Here is a 23,097-nt window from a genome sequence, read left to right on the forward strand (position 1 = left end):
CTGGGGTAGAGGTATGCCTGTTCCTGCTAGTTGTGTTTGTGCCACACAGCAGTATGTGGGATTGCAGGTTAGAGGACAGAAGTGCCAGAACCTTCTTTGTATTCTTTGTTAGTATTGGAGTATCATCTAGAAAGTAACACCTGTAAAAAATTGCTCCCCTAGCATTATAAATTAATAGCTTTGCAGCTTTGGTAATTGCCACTTAGTGTGCTGAGCTACACCTGGTGTTTAAATAAGTAAGACTGGAGTTTAGCCTTTTGGTCAGCTTTGAGGCATATTAGTTTATTACTGATTGGTCAGGAAGCTTCTGTCATGGTTATAGATCCTATAGGTGGTCTTAGTTGAGTCTTACTTTCCCTAAATTCCAAAGTATCAATCTATGGAATTTATCATACATTAAATATCACTACGTTGTGGTTTGTGGTTAATTTGATTTCTTTTGATTTCATTCAGGGTTTTAGGGTGGGTTTTGTTGTTGTTACTTTTGTGTGGTTTGTTTGTCTGTGGTGTTGTCGTTACCGAAACTGTTCTGTTCTTTGGTCTGTCTGCTATAGGTGTAAATATCAAAGATGTGGGAAATTTAGATGTGCCTAGAGTGTGAAAACTTTAGACATCATGTTTCATACCTTGTCATACCTTGCTTACTTCCTCTTTTGAAAGCATCTGCTTTATTACTTTTTTGTGGAACCATTGGTAGTGATTTGGTGGAGTTGTATTTTGAGCTTGTCCTCAACAATTCCCTAAGGAAGAGGCACAACATTTATAGAACTTAAGCTTTTTGAAAAGGCTCCTTTTTACATTTCTGTGGTGTGGGATCTGTGAACATGTCAGGTTCCTGAGTTTACAGCGTAACAGCACAGTAACTGTGCTGCCACTGCTTTGAGATAGATGAAATAGGTTTGACAAAGTTAGGGCTTAATTTAGCAAGATAATTACCATGTATCATAGAATGAGGACTTAATAGGTGCTCTAACTGCACAATTTTTTTGACAAAGCTAAAATGGAATAAAGCATCATTAATTATAAACTTAAATGTATTAAAGTTTTTTGCCTTGAAGTGAATGTTGGGAGTGTTTTACGTGTTTTGTGATTATGATTTCTTTGGCCTTTAAAACAGAATAAGAAGTCCTGAAGATTATTGTGGAGAGTTCATATAAAACAATTTTGTATATAGTTTCAGTGCTTCTTGCTAAATATTTTAGTATTGCTAGTGACCACGTGACATCACAAAGCAGGTAGTAATTTCAGCATTAAAAATTAACTGCTTCAGTAGCAACTGACTGACTTGGTGAGCTGTGAGAGAACGTATTTACTTACAGTTTCATTTCATAACTCTAAATGAGCTGCTGCTTTGTTAATTTGGCTTTTTTTATTCTCTATATCTTTTATGGAACCCATTTCTGGGTAAGGAGCAGCCCTAGTGTTCTTACAGTGGTGCTAAAACAATTTAAGCATAACTGAAAGCTTCATTTCCAGGATGACAAAACATGATCTTCCTTCCAGTGGAACATCTCTATTTAAAGCAAGCCACTTCACCACGTAGCTTTGTATACTGACCCTTAAAATGTTGATTTGTGAAAACTCCTTAGTGTTTTCCTCATCATGTTTTTTTCTTGGAAGCCTAATTCGGAAAATCTTTCTAAATTTTCTAAACTTGAAGAAACGGAAAGGGGGGAAGAGCAGAAGAAATAGTAGAGGAATATGTGGTAAAGGTGATTTGTTAAAATAATGTCATGTATGCTGTGCTTTGACTCATTTCATGCTCTGTGTTTTTTGTAGTGGTAAAACCAGACATTTTAGCAGAAACAGAATTTTCTTAGAGTCTTGATTGCCATTTGGTCATGATTAACATTCAGAAGAGATTATTTCCACTGTGTTAAGATCAAGGATGGTGGGGTTTTTTTTTCTTCCCCAGTGTCTTCACAGGGACATGGATTAAGCAGTAAACACCAGTTCAGACTTCTGACTTGGTGGAGTTTGTGAAGTTTTGAAATTACTTCAAAGTTTTATTTTAAACATGTGTTAGTGCTCTGACAGAACATAATGACAGGTCTTTTTATTTCACTTTTCTCTAAGATTCATTTTACAGAGTTATTTGTCTAGAAGAGGGACAGAAAATTACTGCAACGCAGGGTACTTAAGTGTTGTTGAAAACACATTTTTATAAAAGTATCAACAGAATTTTTCAGCAACACCTGAGTTTATAATTAATATATTCTGAGCAACACCAGTTAAAGCAAAGCCACTGTATTTATCTGCTGGTAGGTTTGACTGTAGAACTCAACTGTTAAGAGTCACTATGGAGATATATATAGCCGAATCTTCCCATTGCCAAGAGGTATTAACACATGTTAAATAGAAAATGGACGAGTAGAGCCCACTTGGGACAGTGTAGAAAAGCTGTCATTCCAAAAGCATTCATGTTTATTTTTGCCAGCTTGAAACATGAGATGGATATGTTTTCTGAGCAGTAGTCAGAGTTGAAAAGTTATACGACCCAGTCCTCTGCTGTGCTCCTGTTCTTTTTCAATGAGCTAATGATGCAAGGAAGCCCTGGACTGGAAGATCTAGTCCTCTCAGGGTTCCCCAAGCATGTTAAGAGCAATTCACAGCACACAAGAAACAGCAGTGTTCTTGATGTGTGCAGCTATATATAAATACTAGACAGTGCCTTGGAGCTAGTGGAAGGGGGATGTACACAGCTTGCATGGAATGCTTCTAAGTCGGGCCTGATTCTTATTTTTTTTTCCATGTTCTGTGGTTGCTTTGTCTGGGAGTCAACCCTGTCATCTCTCACTGTGACTGCTCATTGTAATAGCTGTCAGCACAGGTAGGAAAGTCTTCTCTACATGAAGAACTGATGGAAGCTTAAAATACCTTTGCAGTGAGTAGTGCTGATGTAGATCTCTCTTTCTTAAAATGACATGGTGAGATTAATTTTTGGCGTTTTATTTCACCCGTGTAATAGTCAGTAATGCTTAACAGAGACATCTTTGAACTACAATGACCAGAAGTAATTAAACAGGATTGTATTATGGCCTTAGGCTTAGACTAATCAGGGAAGAAAGGTTACCACCTTTCATTCTGGTTATAATAGCAAGGCCTGTATTTTTATATGTTAATTTTTCCAAGATTTCAAGGTAGTCTACTGACTTATTGTGATGTTTAGCCCTTTGATGCCATCCTCACCTACACAGGTATCCACACCTTGATACTGTCAGGGGAAATAGAGGACTACTCTATAAAAGGCAATGCTTGTATACAGAAATTGCATGTTAGCCTTCAAAAGCATGAATATGATTCATTCAGTTCCATTTATCTAACTCAGCTGTTAGTTTGGTGCCTTCCTTTGCACTAGGTGGTTGAATATCACATTAGTTCACCTTTTGTGTGTAATGTTATGCATGGTGTCCCTTTTCATTGTAGATTGTGATCTGCTGCTAGAATTTGCAGATGCACTGCTAGTCACTGATTTAAATGTGCTACAGTATATTAATATAACAAATATTAATGTGTAAATGTAATTGCTATGGAATACCTGCTTTTTTAATTGTAGATAGAGGAGACATTGGAAAAGTGTTTTCCATGAAGTAATTAACAAAGGGATCAGTAAGTGAGAATTGCTTCATTAAACATTGGTACTGACACATAAGTTATAAATAAAAAGGCCAGAGGCAAAATTTTCTTTTTAAATGTCCTTCAAAAGGTATTACTGGAATGTCAGAGGAAAGGCAGTTTGAAGGTAGTTTGAAGTATTTCTGTAGGTAACCTTTGTTCAGATTTCACAGATTTTGGGTAGGTTGACATGTATCAGTTTCTAAATGTTAAGTTACAACAAACAATAGTAGTAATATAATTCACAACATTATTTTGTTATCTTTTAGAATAGTAGACTAGTAATAAACAGACCTGTATTTAGTTAAAACGCAACTAAATATATTTTCAGGTTTTGTGGTCTTTCAAAAATGGAAACAAGTTATGCTTATTTTAGACATATTATCCAACGTGTTGGCATGCTGCTACTCTTCACAAGTAGATAAACATTTTCCTGAAATAACAAAATACTTAAGAAGGAAATAAAAAGCATTTGTATAATCTTTATCAGAAATAAGGCCTTGTAAAGATTTCTCTGTAGAAGAGAAAATCTGATGGGTATCTGCATTTTCTTCTAAATAAGTTTAATGCAAAAAGTCACAGGAACTTGGGCTGGAAAAGGCATTTTAGCATATGGCAAAGAATGTTTGAAACTGCCAAGAATGTAAATGTCTGTGGATGAATTAATAAAGAGTAACTTCATCTAAATATTGGTAATACAGTCTTTATGCAAGGCAGGGGAAGGGGGCTTAGTTACTACTTGAGCAGTAACCAGAAACATAGTAGTGCTAGAGATACCTGATATCATACAGCTTGCGGATGGGAATGACTCCAAAGATGTCAGCACCTGTTTTAAGTATTACCTCCCCCCTCCCCTGAATATGCAGTAGGCATGAGGGTTAACCATGCTGGCTTGGAACTAATGCCCATCTAAGCCTGATAAGTTCTGAAATACAGATTTTAATCAAGGACTTCAACCATTAGGATTGAGTGCATTTTATGCTGGGAAAGAATTATTTGTTTATGTATGTGTTAACATACATGAGGTATAGCATTATATATAACATAACGTATAACATTATTTCTAGTCTGTTTCCCAATAGCATTATATATAACATAACGTATAACATTATTTCTAGTCTGTTTCCCAGGATGCATATTTGTTTTCTTTTTTAATTATGACAAGTAAAGCAAATATGCTCGTATACAGAATGCAGTAGTTCATTCCCTTTTGTTCCAAGAGTTTCATCTTTCTCTGTCACTTAGGTGTAGAATCATAGAATCACAGAAGAGTTAGGGTTGGAAAGGACCTTAAGATCATCTAGTTCCAACCCCCCTGCCATGGGCAGGGACACCTCCCACTAAACCATGCCACCCAAGGCTCTGTGCAACCTGCCTTGCACACCTCCAAGGATGGAGCATTCACATCTTCCCTGGGCAACCCATCCCAGTGCCTCACCACCCTCACAGTAAAGAACTTCTTCCTTATATCCAATCTAAACTTCCTCTGTTTAAGTTTTAACCCATTACCCCTTTTCTTATCACTACAGTCCTTAGTGAAGAGTCCCTCTCCAGCATCTTTGTAGGCCCCTTTCAGATACTGGAAGGCTGCTATGAGGTCTCCATGCAGCCTTCTCTTCTCCAGGCTGAACACCCCCAACTTTCTCAGCCTGTCTTCATATGGGAGGCGCTCCAGTCCCCTGATCATCCTTGTAGCCTTCCTCTGTATCAGTTAGTCATGACTCCAAGACAAATTATCGTGTTGGAAATGATTCATCAACATTTCTGGAGCCATTCCTCACCATGTAAAAAAAGATTTCTTCCTCTGTTACCTTTTGCACAAGTGGCCTGAATTTTCTTATAAGCATTTTATACTTATAAATACTTTTTTTTATAATGCTTAAAGTACTTTATTTTGTATAAGTATTCCTGTTCAGGCATATTCTCATATTCTCTAATTCTTCACTCTGAAGCTCTTGCATTTTTTTCCAGCATGAGAATCACAGGTGTGTGAATTAGCATGCTGAGGAAGTTTTTCCCTTTTAAAATCTGGTCCTAATCCCTTTGTTTCCAAGGCAGTCCAAATACTAGAACTGGGAGGAGCACAGAGTAATGGATGTAGGAAAAGTTTATACTAATTCTTGGGAATGAGGAAATTTTTGTTGCAGGTCCGTACTCAGCTGGATTCCTCTGATGAGGCTGGGAAGACGCATAGTTGGTCCTTTCAGTTCTTGGCCTGAAAAACTGAGTGTATATTCTTTCAGTATTTTAAGATGCTATGGGTTTTGAAACCATAATGATCTAAAAATTATTGCTGAAAAGGAAGAGAGGTACTATGCTCCAGTGATCGGGACCTGATCGAGGCTGGGGAACTTCTGCTCTGCTTCATACTCCTGTGCCCTCTGACCTCCCAGGCAATGCCGTGCCAATACAAGAAGGCTATTGACAGTTTGCATTTGTGCTGCTCTGAAACATCACAAAACCCTGTGTTTTAGCACAGGTTAATTGAATAAAAATCAAAATTGCTAGAATAGCAGTAATAAATACAGTTTTATTATGTTCATATGACCTCAGCTGGGTGAGAGAGAAGGGGAGGTGGTGGCAAAGAACTCTGTGCTTCTTCAGTTCTGGTATTGGTAGCAGAAGAGAGAATACTCCAGACTCCTTGCCTCCATAGTCCTAATAGGATTTGTGAATGTTTTCTTCCCTTCTCATATGTCTGGAATGCAGGGACATGAGAAGTGTAGCTGGTTGTTTAAAGCATTCTGTTACTTTCAGTTTCAAAGCTGTTATGATGTGTCTGTTTACCATTTGAAACATCTAAAATCTTGTTTGAAATATTTGACATTCTGACTAAGAAAATAATGGATCACTTAGATGAGAAGGTTTTGTGGGTTATGTATCAGCAGACATTCATGTGCCTAGCACCTTTGGTGTTCTGCAAATGGAGTTTTTTGTTTTATCAACAGTGGCAGCACTCAGCAGTTTTCTATGAAAGTACAGAATTGGCAAATAAATCCTGATGAATTTTCATGCAGCTTGTGAAGTATAAAAACTTTGTTAATTTTAAGCATTTTAGTGCCCTACATTGCATTTATATTGCTGTGATGAGTGTTTTCATTCATGTTTGAAGATGACAGTGTAGAAATAAACAGCATGGTGGGAGAAGGGAGTAATAGCTAGGTCCTTCTCTGGGGTAGCACTCGAGTGTAGTAGTACTGCAGTGATCGTGGGTGGTTTTAGTTGTATGATTGTTAATTCTCTGCTAAACTAGAAGGTAGTATTTGGCAAAGAACTACACAGGGACATGGATTTTGTGAAAATAAGAAAAAAAATGGTGGTAACCCGGTGAAGCAATCTTCAGATTGCAACATATTTTCCTGATTTTCACATTGCCTGGAGAAGCTAACCTGCTTTTCCAGTGAAATGGAAAAACATTCTAAGCAAATCTGGGGGGAGGAAGGGGGAAACAACACAATTGATTCGCATTCAGTTGGTGCCTGAAACTCTTTCAGGCCAAAGCTCAAGCAGGATACATAGTTCAGCATGCAGGTGACAGGCTAAAAGGGAACATGTGACTGCCTGGAATGTACGTTGTCAACATTCGCGGCTGATAAGATGCAGAAAATTCAGACACGTTTACCTTCTAATCAGGAAGAATGACTGTAGCAGAATCTAGAAGCCTTTGCATGAAATCCGGGAGAAATGACAAGGCAGAAATAAGGTATGTTTGTGATTTAAAATCCTTTTAAGAGGGGAAATGGATATTCACCTAGTTGCAGATGCTACACTGAGGCACTAGTAAGTGGAGTGATAAAGTTTTTCTGTATTTTTTTTTTTAATGAAACCCAAAATCATTAGCTGATGTGGGGTGGTATGTTTTAAGAGTGGGTACGCTAAATGAGCCTGAAGTGATAGAACCTGTGTTTTGAAATGGGTGAAATCTGGAACTGAGTCTTGGAAGTGGTGGTACTATGGGATGTGCAGTACTTTGAGATCAAGTTTGATGTGTTTGTTGTTATCCATAATTAGATAACTAGTTTTCTGGGGAAAAAAAATGTCTTAAGCTGTAGGGAGTTCATGTTTAATGTCAAGAAAATCCCTATTCTGTCTTTAGTTTGTCAGCCGTGGCTGTCATGTCAGTCATGTCATGTCAGTTTCGCTGTCATGCATAGAGAAGTGTCCTATAGTAAGTGCATCATAATTTTTATGTTTTTTTTTTTAATGGACAACGTACTAATAAGGCTTTTGCCAGATGGTGTGAGCTAGTCAGGAAATAGCTGCTCTCATCAACTTTAAGACAGCATAAAAACTTCTGCAACCAGCACAGAATAAGTACATTGTATGTACAGAGCAACCCAAGTCACCTTCAGATCTGTCTTGTAGCGTGGTAGTTTGGAAACAGACATTTATTTCATCTTGTCATACTTACTGGTGATTTCAGTAAATCCTAGCGCCTTGAGGACACTTATAGCACTAACTTTCTAAAAACTAAAAAAGTCATTGTTGTGACTTTAATTAACAACAGGTAATGAATACATGTTTAGCCCTTCCTAGCTGGAAGTCTAGGTTTATATCATTCCTTCTTAATTTATACTATTGAAGGTTCTAAAAACAGATCCATCAAATCAAAAATATCAAGGATGGTTGAAATAATAAAAGCCTGCATTCCTTGCAGAAACTCCTTTGCATATCTGTGACTTCCACAAGTTTGGAATGTGAGTAGATGTCTAGGTCAGGCAGGTCCCTATAAGAACTGCTTTTCAGGGCACTGTACAGCTTTAGGCTTTGAGTTCTTTTTATATATCATTAGAATGGTGGGCAGCTTTGATACTGGCTCTTCCAAAATGCTGGTTTACTTCACCTTAAATGCAGGAGTGAGTTTGGCTATATAAACTGAATAAAATGGGGAGGTAGGTTCTGAGATCATCACAAGAATTTCATCTGTGAGTCACGAGAATCACAGCTGTGATATAGTCTCAGTAGGCATTGCCCAAGAAATTGTCCTTGTGTGTGCAACAATCAGTTATTCAGTTTAAGGCCAAACCCACTTTTAACTTCTAGGAGACAAAAAAATGTAAACTGGAGCTTATTGGTAAAAACTAGAACTTGATAATAACTACTATGTGGAGGCACTAGAGGACACCGCAGTAACAGGCAACACTTTTAAACTTCCCTTCGTGCCAGAGCATTGCTTTGCATATATATTTATCTTGGTGTGGCAAGTTTGAAAAGTTGCTGTGCTATGAGACTTCAGCTTCAGCAGGAACAAACAAAAGTCTTCGAAGTGTATCATCATCTTCTGTTAAGATAGAAAATTGCCTCTTTGGCAATAGCAGTATTTATGGGGTAATTAACTTATCCACAGGATCGTCCTTGAATTCCTCTTCTTCTATAATGTCTTTTGAGAGGACAGGCAAGTAATTCAAAGAGCAGAATTTATTTTTAGGTTTAGTCTGATCCTGAAATAAACTGAGAAGTCTGAGTAGTGTTATGATAAAGAGGGAGTAAAACAGAGACAGGAAATAGGGGGTCTTTGGTAATCAGTTCCAGCCACTCTTAAAACAGAAAGCCAGAGAAGGCATTACTTGCAGATAGTTTCTCAGTGACAGCTTAATAATTTTTAGCTTGTTATTCAGCATTAGACGGGAACAGTTTCTGCAGGTATATACTATTCTTGAAAGATCCTTTTTTAAAGATCATTTAGCAAGTTATATTTTGACGTTTGTAGAGTTGCATTGTTTTTGCTAACTGATCTGCTGTTTTAAGTAACCCAGATGTTTGGGGGAGAGCCTAAAGTTTATACAGTCGTGCGTTATATATACATCTGGGAGAAGCATTCGGGATAAGACTCTGGGACAGAGGCAGAAGATTTATCTTAAAATGTGAGCACACTTTTTAGCTTTTAGAAGTTGCCGGTTGAAAGGGGAAGAAGTCACAGCTATATCCTGTAGAACAAAGCACTGTTCTTGCTTCCAAAAGTTTCTTTTAACCCTGGGAACGTGACTGCTGAGATGGGCCCAAAGCATGGATGGTGAGATTGATATTTACAAGCATTTCACGTGGCTAAAGAGGGTAAGTGATCTGCTGGGCTTTGTTTTCTCTTTGTAAATGCACTTCAGAAATCTTAGTCAGAACTCTCAGCTTTGCAAAAGGAAATCTACTGAGTGCCTCAGACATAAAATGTTGTAAGTTTCTTTATGAGAAATAAATAAGACATTTATTCATGTAGGAGGAGGCGGCTAGGGGAGAAGGGGGGGCAGGGGAGAGAGAGTCAGCTGTCTTTGTCTTTAAAAATGAAACTCCAGGATCAAACTTTGAACAAATGGCAATAGACGCTAGCAAATGCTCATGCTTTCCTGAGACTGTAATACAACAAAGCAAATCCTACATGGGAATCTGGCAAAAAAAGGAGAATATGTTGTTTACCATATTGTGCTTTAAAATGAAAAAAATTGCTTGCACTAGTTATTTACTTAATAAATTCTTCATCAGGGTAACTGTATGAGACCTTTTCGAATGCCTTTGTTTTGGATAAAAAGGGTGGTACTCTTTTCCTCTGCATGTGACTCTGACAAAATTATGTTTTTTAAAAAGACAGTGCTATTAAAATCCAGATTTTGTGATGAACTGTCTGAATAGGAATTAAGTGCAAAATTGTTTTTGTCTTCCTTCAGAAGAAAAAAGTAGGTTTGTGCAGTTGTCTTGTCACCTTAGAAAAATCACTTTGTTTTTGTCAGCTTTTAGAGTTTTCAGGTTCTAAGTATTTCTTTGTCAATGTTTGGAATCCATTAATAGGATGTGAATAAATCCTTCACAGTGGACTATATTTAATTGCAATATTAATTGAATTGTGTGTCATGTAAGCATCATATTTTCTTGTTTACCTTTAAAATCAATTTTAACTTGTAATTTTTTTGCAAATTCTATGCACTCCATTAATGTTAGTACTTCTGTATGGCACTGGACTAAAACACATGTGGATACATATGCGCATGCACTCTGTTTTTCTTTCTACTAGCTGTATAACCAAAATGTAGGTAAATTCTTAAGTGAAATATGATTAAAGGCTTTAATCTGGGTAGTTTCTCGAATGAATATAAAATATTCATTTTATAATGTCAGTCTTTAATAACAGCTTGAGAGTCTTGAAGTTAATGTTTACAAAACATTTACATCAGGTTCTGGAAGCTTACATTTCTGGAGTGTCGATGTGATTAAATAGAAAGTGAGTAGAATAGTGAAGGAGATGAGACAGCAGGAAGTAGCAATGGGTAATGTTATACTGTGAGTTTAACCTGTGCTTTGTGTAGGTAAAGCTAAATACCTCGTTACTGGGTTTTTAGATCACAAATAAATGTGTTATTTAAATGAGGTTTTGAATACAGTGTGTCTGCCACCCTGCCCCTGGTTTAAATCTAATTTCTAGAAGACAGGTTTGCTTACAAAAGGCTAAGGTGTGCTGTTACCAGGTTGTGTGTGTCCTTGGTGAACACCCTGAGGCCAATAACATAGAGAAGGGGCTCAAGAAGTAGCTTCAGTGAAGAAAGCCTCACACCAAAATGTTCACAGATGAAGGGTTAACAGAGGGTGTCTTCAGGAAAGTTTTCAAGTACTGTGTTCAGAAAAGATACTGTGTTCAAATGTAGCACAGGCTTTTATAGAAATTAATAATGCTATTACTGTTGTTGCATGTAATCCTTTTATGTAAGGTACGCAAAGGAGAATATCAATACTGTTGCTTTTTCTTACAAGCACTTTAAGGGGGAGAGCACATGTGGGGGAAGGGAGCTGAACATGATCTTGCATTGTTCCCAGGAGAACTTAGGCAGTCTGCTCCCAAATTCCTTTGACAAGTGATGTAAAAAAAATAAAAAATAAAATTTAAACAACCTAAGTTGCTTATTTAATTCTTATGTTCGAGATCCTAATGTCACATGTTTGGCACTGACTGTGATAGCACATAAAGATTTCAGGCCCCGCAGTCATAAAGTGTTGCTTTTTGGCTGATAATGAAAGTACGAGCCCCTTCCAGAGTAGCAAATGGCACTTAGCAAAGAGTAACTGCAGCAGACTTCCATAAACCCTCGGTGAATTGTGCTGGAGCTGGCTCAAATTTCATTGCTAGCAGAAATCAGGATCAGTTTTGATGTTGCAGTGGTTGGTTAAGCTAGATTTGCATGGTATCTGTGGCTTGGACTGAGTTATGGCAGCAAACAAATACAAAATCACGAGATCCAGGCAGGCAAAATGAGAGATACAACTGATATTTTCATATGCTTAGAATAGAGGAGTTGTTTTTAAGCAGTAACATAAAGTGCATAGTAGTGTCGCAGCCAACAAAGCAGTATTTAGATCAAATTGGAACAAGGTGTCACCACACTTGAGCTCTTTCCACTGGACTTTCTTGATGCTAAAATGCCTTGTGAAAATGCTGTGCCAAGAATGGCCATAAGTACGGACAGCATGGACAGCAAAATCTAAGAGCAGATGCGTAAAGCCAAAAAACAGTTTAGCCTTGTCTCACTTGTGTATGAAGCACAGCTAATGTGTTTTCCTTTGTTTACTGTTTTTTTCTTCATTTCACTTTTTTCCCCATTTTGTCAGTAATAAAAAAAATGTTAGTCTGCAGTAGTATGTCTCACAAGAGAAAGAACTTTCTCTGGTAATCTCTTACCTAATATCAGAAAGATAAAACTCTGCAATAGGTACAGCTATACTGTACTTCTTGGCATGTAATAATTTGATGGCAATTTTAGAACTGTCCTGGTTAGTTTATCCTGTCTCAGAAGTTGACATAGGCACACAGTACCGTAAGATGCAGTGATATAGGAGTTTGAACCAATGTTGATATTTGAGGATACCTTGTTAATAATACATGAAGCCTGGATAAGGAGGTCACGGGAATTAAGGGAGGTACGTCTCTCAGTAGCCTATTTCTAGAATGATACGGAAAAGTTCTTGTGTATGTAAAGTGCATTCTTGCTGTTATAGCTAAGGCAGCACCATAGTTCTCATAAAGCAGTTGGTGAGCAGTTTGTGGAAAGTGTTTTTGAGGTAACTGATGCTGAGTTCTTTTACAGTGCCTAAGCATAAATGTGTCACTGTTAAGTTTTTGTTTCAAGCTAGGAAACCTGAGACCCCCCACACACACCTGAAGCTGAAAGTGGCTCATCTTTAGCAAACTTTCTCTGCTTCTCCCAAGGGATTTAGTTGGAGGGTTCATGTACAATTTTGTCTGTTGTCCTGTTGCTTTATTCGTATCTTTCTGTTTAGCCTTAATTGGAATACACCATTCCAAATGAAAATGTCAAAACCCCCATTTTGGTACATAGTCATGGAGGTATAGCTACAAATTATTAACAAGCATCAAGAGCATAAATGCTAGTGTTTACTACAGACAGTGTTATAGACTGTCTAAGGATATTGTAAATTTTCTGAGCTATTTGTACTGCAGTGGATAGAGTGGAAGGTTTCTTGCCTCTGGAAAAAATGTACACTGGTATAATGTCTTATTTTGAAAGGGAGACATCTTCATATGAAGTGGAGGCGTCTGATTACTCTTGTAACTTGTTTTTAGACTTACCTTTGAAGTGCATGGAGCACAGAGCTCATGGCTGACCTGAAACAGGTATACATTTTTCTTTCCTTTCTTCTGGATGCTACTGATAAGCTCTACTAGCAAGAGGTGGAGCAATCAAACCCATGCTATAGCCATTAAGCTCTCAATATTGAAGGTGAATCTTATGACTTCTTTGAGGATATCTTCCTTTAAGTAATGTAACTGTCTGAAGGAGAAAATAGGTATTAGAATTAGAAAAAAATAGCAAACTAAACCAAAAGAACTTTGAGTATATACTTTAAGGACAACAGGAATTTACCTACCTCTGTCTTCACTTGATTTCAAACTATATGGTGGTAACTTTTTCGAAGTGGCTGGCATGTTCACTTAACCAACAAGGAAAAACAGCAAACAGAAAATCCTGTTGCTGATTTATTAATTGCCACCAGATGAAAGGCAAGAATTACAGATCCAGAAATCAAATTCCAGCTTTCTCCTCCTCCCCAAGTACACAGAGTTAATGTGCATATATTCAAATGGGTGTGTATCTGAGGCAGCACTAACATGACAAGAGATGAAATTTATACTACATCCATGGTCATATGCCAAAATAAAAATGTTTACCGTGTAGGCCACTCGCTCATTACTACATGATAGCAACTATTGTGACTCATAACATCAATTCTGCTGACCCAAAGGAGTAGTAAGAAATGGAAAGTCCACACTCTTCTAGATATTATCAACCCCAAGTAGGCTGGAATAAGTCTATGGTTTATACTTTCTTGTGTTGAAATATAGTACTACAGTCTGGTTGCTGCTAGTAGTTTGCAGGAAAACTGACTGGTTGATCTCTGCAGGCTGTACTCTTTGTTTTCAGCTTCTAAACTACAACAGAAGACAATACATCAAGCATGTCCCTAATGTTCTCCATTAATACAAGTATTATAGTTGCCACAGCCATCTTACTCAATTATCAGTGGTACTGAAGGTGATTCATGTGACTGAATAAGAAGAGAGGAAGGTTATGACATAATCTGTCTTCTGAAAGGCGGGTTACTTGTTGAAAAAGCTTACAAATCACCGCTCTGACTGACTGCCAGTTTTCTATTCCCAGCTCCTCCCCACTGAACAGCCCAGTATGAGATCCATGGCATTAGTGACAGATTTCTGTGTAACTGCTTGATGATAAATTTCAGTAGTGGTATTTTTTGTTTTAAATTGAGTTGTGTTGGAAACAGAACACAAGAAGAACATAAAGTGGCTTGCATTCAATTTTGTTATCTTGTATTTGTGCTTGCTTTAAGGGGCTTACTTGTACAGCCTATCAAGGTTCAGCTAGAAGCTCTGTTATAGAAGCTTCTGAACAGAACATCTCTACAGAATCTCTCTACAGTGGTTGATATTTTTTATGACAATAAACTGCATTCTGAATTGTTTCCTATTAAATAAAATGAAGAAAAACATAATGCTTCTGCTTACCAGGCTCTGAGAAGGCTGGTGAAAATTAAGATAGTGAACTGTGTCACTTAAAACATTTCTTCCCTTTCTTGCCATGCCCTTATATATTCTTGCCGATTATCCCCATTTTAAGTTAAAGATGTTGAGTCATACTCTAAAGTCTCCTTTTTTGTGTCATTTATTCTGGAGGAATATTTAAGCCTTTTTCTTGGAAAAGGGCTCTGTAACAACTGGATCATGTAAGTGATACTTCAGGAAGTTTCCAGCAGCTACCAATACTAAGTCTGGGTTGGAGTAAAGAGCACATTCCAGAGAAGAGATTTGGAAAGATGAAGAAGCTGAAGCAGGTGATGGAATGAAAAGCCTTTTCGCTTTCTTTCCCCTCCCCTCCCCCCCCCAGCACACACACTCTTAATTTTTCTAGAACAGGAAGAAACAGTTGATTTGGAACTCTTTTCAGGAAACGTTTGATGTTAATATCTGATGGGCATTAAACTGTATCAAAATCTCTATGGAGTCTATAATGCAGGTGCTTCAAGAAATTGCTTTGCAGCTCCCTTAGGCAAAGTGTTTATGATATACACTTGACTTTTCATCTGCAGTGGTACTATCATCAGCATAGTTTCAACTATCTTGCCTCAGCATATCTCTCTTTCTGCTTTGTTATCATGTGTTCTCATAAACTTTTTTATATGTTTTATTCTATTGCACTCATTCTTTCATTATAAGAAATATAATTAATATATTTATCCTATAATTTGTGGAGCCTAGGTGATGATTTTTGGTCTTAAGGCTACATCTGCTGAAATAACATCTCAGTGGAAAATCTTGGTGATTCAGCCTTCTGGTCCTGCGGTTACACAGGTCTAGTGTTTATTGTTTGTGAGCCCTTACACCAGCTCAAGTTGTCTGTAGTCTTACTCCTTAGTGTTACAGGTCCTATATTCAGTTGTTGCTGATACGTGTGATATCTAACTATACTTGCTCACTTTCCTCAGTACTGACTTTCACAACTGCAACAGAATGCACTCCAACCATCCACAGATGGCTTTGGTTCATATTACATTGTTTTATCTTGTCTTTGTGTATGCCACAAAGATTTCCCAAGTCTTAAACAACTGCTGTGTGTCAATCAGCTGCTTTTATTTAGCAGGTCATTTTATGTCTACTCTACTTCCCTGTTCTTATCTGAGCACTCTCTAGCTGACCTGTTGGCAGGGTTGATTCTCTTTTTCTTCCCCCTTTTCTGTTCACATGGGTGTGATTCATTAAGTTTTACATGGGCATTGAGTACTGGACTTCCAGCAGAGGATATTTCACACTCAGTGCAGCAGACATCAGCAGAGGCTGTACATTTGGTAAATGTGAGTGTAGTAAAAATACCTTATTTGTGATTTGCTGTTGACCTATTTCTTAATTACTGATTATAAAAAATGATGAATTCTGTTTTGTATTCATGGCATTGTTTATGTAAAAATGTGTTGGCGGTAATTTAACTCCCTGTGCCTGTAGGCCAGGGGGAGTGGTTAATGAAATGGTTACAGGTAATTTCTTACATCTAGCCTAAAAAAATAGCAAATAATGGCCGGAGAAAGGGTACAAAATCTACTTCAGTAAGCAGTGTTCATCACAAGGTTTTGTCACTAAGAAAATCTTTTCCTGCCTAGCAGTGTGTACTTGCTGCTTATATGGTCTAGGTGCGGGAGAGTGAGATGGGCTGGAGCACTTTTCCTGTGAAGACAGGCAGAGAGATTTGTGTTTGGTTGTTTATCCTGGAGAAGAGAAGGCTACAGCAAGACCTTAGAGCAGCTTCCAGTGCCTAAAGGGGCCGATAAGAAATTTGAAGAGGGGCTTTTTTGCAAGGTCCTGTAGTGACAGGACAAGAGGGGATGGGTTTAACCTGACAGAGGGGAGATACAGATTAGATACTAGGAAATAATTATTCCCTGTGAGGGTGGTGAGGCACTGGCACAGGTTGCCCAGAGAAGTTGTGGCTGCCCCATCCCTGGAAGTGTTCAAGCCAGGTTGGATGGGGCTTGGAGCAACCTGGTCTGGTAGAAGGTGTTCCTGCCCATGGCAGGGAGTTTGGAACTGGGTGAGCTTTAAGTTCTCTTCCACCCCAAACCATTCTATTATTCTGTAATATTATTCAGACAGTGAATGCTGATAAGTGAGATTCTGCACATTCTGTTCTTCAGTGTTCTTGTTGACACTCTAAACCAGGGATTAAGGACCAATCTTAATGAATTTATGGATGATTCTAGTCAGGGACTTTGCAGCCATGCTAAAATACCTGATTAAAGATAAGAGCTTGAGGCATAGGAAAGCAATACAAATAATAGGATGCAGTTCAGTATAGACTAGTGTAAGGTTATTCTAGCAGAAACAATGACTAAACACAGGATGAAGAACAAAATGCTAGCTAAATAGCATTAAAGAGGATTAAAAAAGAATATGGAAGTTATGGGTCCTAAGCTGAAAATATATCTGTATTAATGTATGGCTAATATGAAAAGGAATATGGCCCAGGGGTCTGTGAAAAGGTTTTCTCCACTCTAGCTGTTTTCTGCTGGAGTCCTGTCTCTCCTCTTAGGCACTTAATTTCAGAAGAAGTCAAGGAACAACTGGTGAAGAGGAACCAAAAGAAAGCAACAAAATAGATCTTGGAAAATTATCCTGTGAGGAAAAGACAGAAAAACTTGTGGGTTTTTTAGTCCAAAGAGAGGGACCTGCTATTTGGAGATCTACAGATCATTGGATAAATATTTGATTTCTTGATTTGCAGTAATTAACACCGTGTTTATTTTCATCATCTGTTTTACATTGGGGCCTGTAGACCTCAGTGTAAATCAAGAAGAATCCTATTGACAAACCTTCCGTTGAAAATGAAAGGACAGTTGGGGAGGAGGATTGTAATTATATTGGTGCCATTGTACAAGTAACTCCAAGTGAGCAGTCATCTGCAGACTAGTGCAGTCGAAGGGCACTCAGTGAAGCTGGATTCTCCTGTTCGCTGTTTCAATGGAGCTGGGAAATTAACCAGTAAGGGTTCATATTACTTTTGAAGCTCTAAGCAAACAGCTCCATTCCCGCAGTTACACAAAGTTTTAGTAGGTTAGAAGCAATGGGACTCTTCTAAAATCTTTAAAATTAATCTGTATGTATATATTATTTTTTTTACAGTGTTTTTTCTCTCTGGAGTATTAAAATTTGTAGGAAATGGGACATTCTGGTTAGGAACAGGCATGTTTTAGAAGGTCTTGCTCCTTAGAGCATTTAGAAATCATTAAGTGATTATCTATCTCTACTATATGGTAGTTGCTGTGAAGAATTTAATCATTTCAGTAATTTGTTAATTGCTATCAACAAATGTATGCTTTCAGTAATTTCTAGGAATAGTATAATACATACCACAATTTTTATCATTTAAAAATAAATACCAAGGTTCCTTGACTTTGGAAAAAGACTGTTGAGACCAGATATTTCAAATTAAATGTTGGGGGGGGTTTGTCTTGATAAAATGGTGTTTACCAATGAAACAATAATTTGCTGGAAAATACCAGATCTATTCCTATACCATTCTTGTTTGCTGGAAATGAGAAAATATTCAAAGTCCAGCTAAAGAAAGATATATACAAAAGGTTTCATGAATATGAAATAAACAGTTATGGTCTATAGATACATTTTGCATGTTTTTCCTATTATAACAACGACTCAATATAAATTTTTTTATTAACTATTGTTTGAAATTCTAATATTAACTGTAATAATTCTCATAGGAGCTTTTTCCCCCCAGTCACAGGTGAATCATCATTCATCTAATAATGAAACATATCAAGAAAGATTGGCACGATTAGAAGGTGATAAAGAGTCACTCATACTGCAGGTATGTCTTAAAGAGAACATTGTCTACGTAGTCGATACTCAGTGAATAAATGCTGACGTGACAGTATTTTCTGTTAAACAAGTGTTAGCAGGTCACCAAATGTAACTAATATTTAATCAGGAATTAATTTATAATTTGTATAATCCATCTGATTGATTTCATGGTGGGATAGTGTGGTAAAGCGGAAGGGAAGAGCAGGAGTAAGAGGGAGATGAATAAAAAAGGGGAAAAGAGAAAAGAAAAAAGAAAAGGGAAAAGAAAAAAGAAAAAGAAAAGAAAGCCAACTTAAATAATGCTGTGGAGTCTCAGGACAGTACTGTGGTAGAGGTTCTCATTCCAGGTGTGCAAGGTTGTACCAGTTGATTTTTTAGGTTCTCCCTGCTGCCATCCTTAATGGGGGGTGCGATGATGAAAATTAGGAAGTAAAATGGATACGTAAGTTATTCCAGGTTTCCTGTTTCTCAGTTTTTACCAAGCCTTTTTCAGACAGATCTGCTGTCCCATGTTAATGTTCCTACCGGGAAAAAAGCTTATACAACTTCAAATTAAAAAACTCAAATTTTTTTTTTTCCTGGATATGTTTGCTATTACTAAACTGTACATTACATGCTTTTTAAAACTGAAGCTGGAGATTTTTTAAATGATCTTTGCATATCTGTTCTCTTTATGAGTACAAAAGCATATTATAAGCATATATCTTTCTTTATATCAAACAAAACTACACTGGGTAGGTGTTCTCCCTACTTTCAGTTACTAGTTTCTGTAAGCATGTTTTATCCTGTACGTTCTGTTCACACTTGTGTTAATTTACTGCTGTTGTTAAATAAACAGCAAATGGTTTGTGAGACATAAGTTTAGGCTTGGTTGGAACTTTTTGTTGTTGTTCCTGTGGAACTAAAATTGCTATTACCAAATTTAGAGGGGAAAAAAATAAATTTTCTGAATGAAAACCAAGTTTCTGTGAATCAGGTCCAGGGAGGCAACATATGTTTATCAGAACATTTTTTATTAATCAAGTGGTTATTAACTTTAACATCTTGATTCTATTAATAATAGGCAGCAACTTTTCACATAGTACATTTACTTCTCACACAGTTCACTCTCACACATGAGCAATCATAATTGGAGCAACAATTAGGAGGCCAATTGTACTGATGCACCTGTGGCTTTGTCTCCAAAGGTCTCTGTTGTTTCATCACCTGTGTGTACAGTCCCATAATCTTTGTCTACATAGAGGAGCCACGGTTTTTTTGGATGTGGTTCATGCTATGCAGCCAGTTGTTGATGGTCATGTGTCCTGGTGGGGTTGGACAGATTTGGCAGAATCTTGATGTTCGAAGTATATCAGCTTTTGTAGATTTAACAGTCTTAACAGATTTAACAGGTCTCCAGAGCTTGTAAATTCTTGAACTCTTCCAGGCTACTGCTTACTAGGTACTTTTGCTGTTCTCATCCTGCTGATTTTAGTAACTATTTCTTCATCCACACAAACAGACACCTGTAGAATGCAACCAGTCATTGGTTGCTCAATGGATGGTTTACTCACAAAGTAGAGGGTTTTATGACATGGTTTGGAGACCTGCCTAGAGTTTTTTCTCAAAAGGAATGTAGTAAAGTCAGATACAGGAATTGCCACTCTGTTGCCTTTTACTTCCATCACACCCCCATCAAATCAGGAGGCTTAGTCAGTATTTATGCATTTTCCTATCCTGCTGAGCAGTATTGCAGTAGAAATCCTAAAACCCCAGGCAAATAAAATAGGTGAAAACCTCACTCTGGTAGATGAACATCAGAAACAACAAAAAGAAAAGTGCCAGGATAGAGCTGGTTTTAAAACCTGGTTTACAACAGTTCTCTATGTTCTATCTAGGCAGTCAAATGTGGGGAATGCAGGCGAGCCCCGTGCTGAGGTTACACTGGCCCGAGGAAGTCAGCTGGTATAAACCTGCCTCTTGGGTGTGACCATTGGCATGAAGGATGAGAAAGTGATGGGAAACAAAGCACCTCTATTCTGTAGCTCATGTTGAATGGTGCCAACAACTGTAATCCGTGTCTGTAATCTGTAGGGAATATGAGGTTGGTAGCACTCCAGTCTTGCATCTGATTTGCTGCAGAAGAGGCATCTCAAGGCAGGCAGTGCCCACTGTCTCTGTCCACCAACGCAGAGTCAAACAGTGCACGTTGAGACCCACTTCCAGTGTTTAGACTATAGTGGAGAGTGAATATGCTGCAGCATCTGGGATACCTTCTCATAGCTTAGTGACTGTGTATAGGAGCTAATGTACCTCTTTCAGTGCTTGGTTTGTTGTTTCTTTTTTCCCACAAAGATATTTTAAACCCTTATACTACTTGATTTTTAGCTAATTCTTCAATATGCATCACTCTTATAATATTTACAGAAAATACATTATCCACAGACTGATTTTTGTGGGTGTTACACTGCTAAGGCAAGATGGACTTGCCAACAGAGCATATGCTGGGGTTACATTCTGTATGTAGCTACTGATTCTCTGAAGAGTCTGGCAGATGTGATCCTTAACAGAGGGGAAAATATGAGCTCAAAGTGGCTAATGTGCTTCTCAGCCTAACTACTGGAACATCCAACACGTGCTCCTAAAGCTGCTAAGTTTCTATTAAATTCCTTTGCAGGTCATATTTAGCAGACAGTTTTCCTTGCAGGTTGCAATGCTAGTTGGAACCTAACCTGACCATTTAAGTGCAACTAGTTTTCTTTCTCTGGAACCAGACTGAAGGAGAGGATTGTTTTTTTCTGTCTGCTTTCTGACCTTAGAGGGGTTTGGGTTTTGTGTGTCTGTGTATGCCATCACTCATTTAATGGGAGCAAAACAAAAAAGTAGACAAGCAGCAGACTTCCTTGCAGGGAGTTTTCCCCCTGCTCAAGTTTGGATGTATCCCTCTGCCATTTGCCTCCACCTACTCCTTCCTATTTTCTCTCATCCTTCATTCATTTGTACTCTATCCTATGGCCAGCTACTTTAAAGGCAAAAAAAAAAGTCCTCTTTTTCTCTTTTTTTATGTTCCTCTCCCAGGCATGCTTGTCCTTATGTTTGCAGGCAAAACAAAGAAAGATCACTCAGTCACTCCCTCTGGAGCTTCCCTGAAGTGAACTCAGTTATTGGTTCATTGGGATTTAGAAGTGCTGTGTAGTGGGCACATCTCAAAGGGTTCGCTTCCACAGACTGTACTTATTTTTAATAAAGGTGTTGCAGGGTTGGATGTGAGAACATAGATAAGTTCATTTGGGGGTTTTAGTTGGTTTTTTTTTTGTTTTTGTTTTTTTTTGTTGTTGTTGTTGAGATAACATTTTTCTAGTAAAATCAAGGCTTTCATATTAAGTAGTAAAAATGAATATACAGTGTATGTGCTGCTTAATACAGAAATTCAGCTGTTGCTTTTTCCCCCCACATCTTTCTAATGTTATCCTGAGCATATAGATTTTTCAGCTTTGTGAGCTTTTGAGTCAGGCTGCTGGGCTTTTCTTGTTACACACTCACTGGTCTCTACCACCATTCCCACAGTTCTTTAGCAGTATTACTTATTGTTGCTTTTCTTAGGATTCATTGTCTGTATCTCACGTCTTTTGCTTTCATGTTTTGGCTTGCAAAGCCTGGGAATTTTTCTTGGAATAGATCTTTGCTGCTGCTAAAACATGCCTTTTACTCATTGCATTCTTTATAACTGCAGAAGGCTTTATTGATAGGTAAGCTGTTTTTCTGTTCTTATAAGAAGTAAAATAATTGGTTGGTTTCTGAATGACCAGTTTTATTGTCCGTCTATTTTAGAGAGTGAAATGCCAATGCCAGTGGAACCTGAAATGGCAATGCATGCTTGAAAATATTTTCAGAATCCTATGTTTTTGTTTGGAACTTTCTAATTTTTCAAGACTTTTACTTTTCCATAAACTGACTCTGGCTACCTATAGGTAGTCTTCCATCTCTTCTAGAAATACCCTTTCTTTTTATATTAAAATAAGAAAAAACAGGGGAGGGCTGAGAGGGCGGGGTTAAGGCAAAATATAGGTAAGGCTAGAAAATTGTCTATCTTGGTAGAGCAGGTTGCTGCAGTGCACAAGAATATTAAACCATTGAGGACTTTAAAAGAGAACTGGCTGTTAAAGTGTGCATTTGGATGTTAATTGTATAAGGTAATTGAAACTTATTTACAGTCAGTTCAGTAGCATTGTGCTTCTCTTCTCAAATTACAGGTGAGTGTTCTTACAGACCAAGTGGAAGCTCAAGGAGAGAAAATCCGGGACTTAGAAATCTGTCTTGAGGGGCATCAGTTGAAACTGAATGCTACAGAAGAAATGCTTCAACAGGTAAAAGTCTGGATTGGGAGGCTTCTTGCATGACCTTCAGCAGAGGGGTGAACACACGTGGTCAGCTTGTCTCTGTGTGTGAGTGCGTTTAGCAATGAGATAAAACGGGGAAAAAATGCCTCTTTTATTGTTCTCTTGCTGCTTTGTACCTTTCCCCCCACCCCCCAATAAATGTTTCTTTGTTTTCCTGTTGCAAAAATGTTTTACTGCTGGTTGCATAATACTGTACGTGGCAGCATGTAAAATGAAACTATTGTG

General features: G+C 37.8%; 1 protein-coding gene across 2 annotated transcripts in view; it reads left to right on the forward strand.

Annotated features, from left to right (window-relative positions):
* The window catches only part of PPFIBP2 (PPFIA binding protein 2), a 107,773-nt gene that overhangs the window by 40,351 nt on the left and 44,325 nt on the right, over positions 1-23,097 (forward strand). For both annotated transcript variants that reach the window (XM_061347284.1, XM_061347293.1), the window contains exons 4-5: positions 18,411-18,500; positions 22,726-22,839. In XM_061347284.1, coding sequence (XP_061203268.1) covers positions 18,411-18,500; positions 22,726-22,839 — 204 coding nt within the window. The remainder of the gene's footprint in view (positions 1-18,410; positions 18,501-22,725; positions 22,840-23,097) is intronic.

The sequence above is a fragment of the Neopsephotus bourkii genome, unplaced genomic scaffold, assembly GCF_033783945.1.
Source record: "Neopsephotus bourkii isolate Nb327-2 ecotype Australia unplaced genomic scaffold, CSIRO-AGI_Nbou_v1 NB_42, whole genome shotgun sequence".
In the NCBI taxonomy this organism is placed as follows: Eukaryota; Metazoa; Chordata; class Aves; order Psittaciformes; family Psittacidae; genus Neopsephotus; species Neopsephotus bourkii.